At 38.5% G+C, this 4,918-nt stretch overlaps 1 protein-coding gene across 1 annotated transcript in view; it reads right to left on the reverse strand.

Moving 5' to 3' along the window:
- MED13 (mediator complex subunit 13) overlaps positions 1 to 4,918 on the reverse strand; it is a 132,187-nt gene that overhangs the window by 74,097 nt on the left and 53,172 nt on the right. The window contains exon 9 of the mRNA XM_011953658.1: positions 3,246 to 3,926. Within this exon, the coding sequence (XP_011809048.1) occupies positions 3,246 to 3,926 (681 nt within the window). The remainder of the gene's footprint in view (positions 1 to 3,245; positions 3,927 to 4,918) is intronic.

Consider the following 4,918-nt stretch of genomic DNA (forward strand, 5'->3'; position numbering starts at 1 on the left):
TACTCAGGAGGCTGAGGCAGGAGAATGGCATAAACCCGGGAGGCGGAGCTTGCAGTGAGCCGAGATCGCGCCACTGCACTCCAGCCTGGGCGACACAGTGAGACTCTGTCTCAAAAAAAAAAATACAAGACCAAAATAAAGTAATTCTAGAGAAAAACAAAACCACAGAACATCAAACAAAGGAATGTCATTAAAAAAAAATCAGTTGAGAATGTTTTTATAATATGAGAAACAAAAATTCAGAATTCAAGAAAGTTGAGAATCCCCTGAGAAAACAGAGTACCATCTAAATCATGGAAGTTTTAAAAAGAATTTTTTAGGAGATCGTATTATCTAAGAAATAGAGAATTTCCAAATTGCAGAACAAAGCCTTCAAAATGAGTTAGCCCTTGGTCGGGCATGGTGGCTCACGCTTGTAATCCCAGCAATTTGGGAGGCTGAGACGGGGGCGGGTGCGGGGAGGATCACGAGGTCAGGAGATTGAGACTATCTTGACTAACATTGTGAAACCTCGCCTCTACTAAAAAATGTAAACAATTAGCAGGCTGAGGTGGCATGTGCCTATAGTCCCAGCTACTCGGGAGGCTGAGGCAGGAAAATGCATGAACCCCGGAGGCAGAGCTTGCAATGAACGGAGATCACGAAACTGCACTCCAGCCTGGACGAAAGAGTGAGACTCTGTCTCAAAAAAAAAAAAAGAGTTAGCCCTTCAAGTGCCCAGCACAAGGACTGGAAAAAATATCATTATACCTACTACACATATTCTTGTGAAATTTCTAAAGCTAAGAGAAGACCTTAAAAGCCTCACAGAAGTAAGAGACCATGTTTTTTTAAATAAGCAAGAATGAAACTCATTATTACATATTTCATCTGAAGTTTTGAGATACTAGAAGACAGTAAAGCAATGCCTATGAGTTCAAGGGGGAAATGATTTTCAATTATGAAACCAACCTGTAACCAAATTATCAATCCAAGCATGAGGGCAAAATATCAGATCATTTTCAGAAATACAAGGATGCCAAATTTATCTCTCACTCTTGCCCCTCACCCCCTCCCCTCAAGGAAGCTAGATATTCACCAAGAAAATAAGGGCAAAACCAAAAAGAAGCCACTATAAAAAAATTGTGGTATAAAAAAATTGTGGTATTAACTTGAGTCTAATAAAAATGAAATCCTAGAGAGCTGAAAACAAGTCTAGAAAGCAATTGGTTCACATTATAACAGAAATAAGAAAGTATTAAACTCCATATAATAGTTATATTATCTGGAGTAATCTGATATTGAGAAAAAAAGCTACATTAAAAAATAAACATAAATCGATAATGAAAATGTGACATTTTAAGCAAATAAAGTCTAAGACATTATTTAACCTATTAGTAGCATTTAAGCAATAAGAAAGTAATTCACTAGGCTGGGCGCGGTGGCTTAAGCCTGTAATCCCAGCACTTTGGGAGGCCGAGACGGGCGGATCACGAGGTCAGGAGATCGAGAGCATCCTGGCTAACACGGTAAAACCCCGTCTCTACTAAAAAATACAAAAAACTAGCTGGGCGAGGTGGCGGGCGCCTGTAGTCCCAGCTACTCTGGAAGCTGAGGCAGGAGAATGGCGTAAACCCGGCAGGTGGAGCTTGCAGTGAGCTGAGATCCGGCCACTGCACTCCAGCCTGGGCGACAGAGTGAGACTCCGCCTCAAAAAAAAAAAAGAAAGTAATTCACTGAAAAAAAAAAGGTAATTCACTGACAATGATCTGATAAAGGAGGAATCGTAATCTTTGTACATTCCTTGGCCTTGCACTAATAAATAGGTAGACAGTTCTATTGAGCATAATCGTATTTTATTGGTTGATTTTCATCTTTTAGAAAAATTTGTATATAAAAGACTTATTATTAGACAGACTATAAATGTGTTTATAACAACATAGAAAGTCAAGGGATACCTGGAAAAAAGCCTTCTTCTGCCCAAAGTATAACATTAATACAGTGAACAAAGAAGGCAAACCACAGATGGAGGAAGATACCTACAGCATATAAAACTAATGCAGGATTAATACTCAGAACATGCAAAGAATACATCAGAAAAAAAAAAGAAAAATGGACTAAAAAATACGACAAATAGGCAGGTCAGAAAAGAGGAAACCTAAATACCCCCAAAACATTTTAAATGATGCTCAATCTCACTAGAAATCTGGAAGACACATATTTAGACAATGAGATGACATTTTGTGTGCTGTAGATTAGTGAAATTAAATCTCATAATACCAACTATAGAGGAAAACATAGTGTAGCAGCCATTCTCATATACTGATGGTTCATGAGGGTTTAAACCATATACCAGTTGCAGAACAGCAACTGGACAACAACCCTTAATGCTGAAAATGGACACAGCCATGTTGAAAAAGGCTTTTAGATGTATTTCCTAAAGAAATTCTTATACGCGTATACAAGGAAATGTGTACCAAACAAAATGGAAAATGTCAGGGTGAAAAACTGAAAATAACCAACATACCCATCTTTAAGAGTTTAGATATTTACCATATATTCATAAGGAAATACCATAAAGCAACTAAAATAACTAGAGCTACATGTATAAAAACATATTCTGAAATAATAAGTACCAATTCAGGCCGGGTGCAGTGGCTCATGCCTGTAATCCCAACACTTCAGGAGGCCGAGGTAGGTGAATCACTTGAGGTCAGGAAGTTCGAGACCAGCCTAGCCAACATGGTGAAACTCCATCTCTACTAAAAATACAAAAATTAGCTGGGTGTGGTGGCGCACACCTATAATCCCAGCTACTTGGGAGGCTGAGGCAGAAGATCGTTTGAACCCGGAGGTGAAGTTTCAGTGAGCCTAGATCATGCCTCTACACTCTAGCCTGGGTGACAGAGACTCTGTCTTGGGGAAAAAAAAAAAAAAAAGTACCCAAATTCAGGACAGTGGAAGGAAGACTGGAAGAAGAAAAACAGTACATGGGAATTCTAACTGTATGTAAAATTCTTAAAGTGGCTGATGTACAAGTGTCCAAGTGTTTACATATTATTTTCTCCACGTTTTGTGGCTAAAGTTATTTCATAATAAAGAAGTTCCCTGAGGAAAAAACACAGTAAAGGAATAATGCAAAGTTAATACTCAATGAATTTATTCTTGTAAATCCTACCTTGAATCCAATACTGAGTCCTAGTATTAAGAACTTGCATCACTTCCACCCTTAAATTATAATGGTGACTATTAAAAAAAATACATACTCTGTAACTGATGTTACACTTTCCTGTCCAAAAGGTCCAACTGGATCATCCTTGAATTTATCACTTGGAAGCTGAGGTGGTAAAAACTCTACATCTTTTTTCTTTGGGACCTTGTAATACTTCCAGGCTATATTGGCTTCATCTTCTTCCAAGTTTACTGCTGTACCAACATATACTGTAGGTTCTACAGCTTCCTGATATTGAGGTGGGAAAGACTGGGACAAACTGTCTATCCTATCTTCCATTGGTTTAGAAGGAACCAAGGGATCTGGTGTTGGCATTTGATAAAAATGTTGACTCTGAGGAGTTGAAGGTGTTTTAGTCACTCCTTCATCAACCACATCACAAGGGTGAGGACTAAGTGGGGGTGGTTGAGGTGAATTTGCCATTTCGGTGCCATGCATCTGAGGAGTCTTTGCTACATCATTAGTTCGGATATTTGAAAATCTCACTTGACTGTCTGGAGCAGAGATCACAAGTCTTTGGCTGGCTGAATCTGTGTCCATGCCAACATCATCACTAACAGACACACGATGGTGAAAAGGGGTCAAGGGGCGTTTCTGTGGCTTTTCACTTTTTTCTTGCTTCTCATTGGTCTTGTGCTTAGGAAGTATTTGTTGTTGCTGACCTAAAGATGGTGCCTGTCCTTGTCCAGCATTTCTTGACTTGAGATTTTTGTGCCTGAAAAGTTAAAATAAAGGTTTCATATTTACAGTATCACTATTATGGCAAAGTATAATACCAGTTAACAGTATTAGACACTTCAGTTACCATTTGTTTTTCACATATAATCCTAAAAGTAATTTGAATTTAAAAGAGGAAAAAATACTTTGCTCGTGACCTAAATAAAACACAAGGGTATGCAAAAAGATTCATAAAAGCCAATTCTCTCATGCTCATTTAATAGTCATGTGATCGGACAGCCAAAGATTATGTCTTATATGATTTAAATATTTTAGTATCTAATTTAAATACAGAGGTAAGATTCTAGTTAAGGTTAAAAGGCATAACAAGGCTTGAAATTTACTCATTTCTAAATGTACCTGATATTTCCTGTTAGTAATTATTATAAATTAATGGCTTGGCTAAGCGTAGTCATCACCTACAATCCTACAGCAACTGGCTAGAAAGTGTATTCTACTCTACTGAACAGAAGTTACATCAGTCTGGAAAGTGCTAGAATTGACTGACTGATGGGCCTCACACAATATCTACCTTATCCAAATACTTAGCACTAAAAAAAAGAATAAGCTGACTAGAAAAGGGAAAGAAAATGCCTAAAATAATTTCTTCCTCATAATCTGAAGCAATTCTAAAATGAAGAACTTAAATGATATACCTAAACATCAAATAATTTTGCTAAGTTTAAGATTTCTAGGCTGGGTACGGTGGCTGACGCCTGTAATCCCAGCACTTTGGGAGGCTGAGGAGGGTGGATCACCTAAGGTCAGGAGTTTCAGACCAGCTTGGCCAACATGGTAAAACCCTGTCTCTACTAAAAATAAAAAATTAGCCAGGTGTGGTGGCACACGCCTGTAGTCCCAGCTAATTGGGAGGTAGGCAGGAGAACAGCTTGCACCCAGGAGGCGGAGGTTGCAGTGAGCCGAGATCATGCCACTGCACTCCCACCTGGGTGACAGAGAAAGACTCCTTTTTTAAAAAAAAAAAAAAAA

Source organism: Colobus angolensis, unplaced genomic scaffold (genome assembly GCF_000951035.1).
Source record: "Colobus angolensis palliatus isolate OR3802 unplaced genomic scaffold, Cang.pa_1.0 Scaffold37, whole genome shotgun sequence".
Classification (NCBI taxonomy): Eukaryota; Metazoa; Chordata; class Mammalia; order Primates; family Cercopithecidae; genus Colobus; species Colobus angolensis.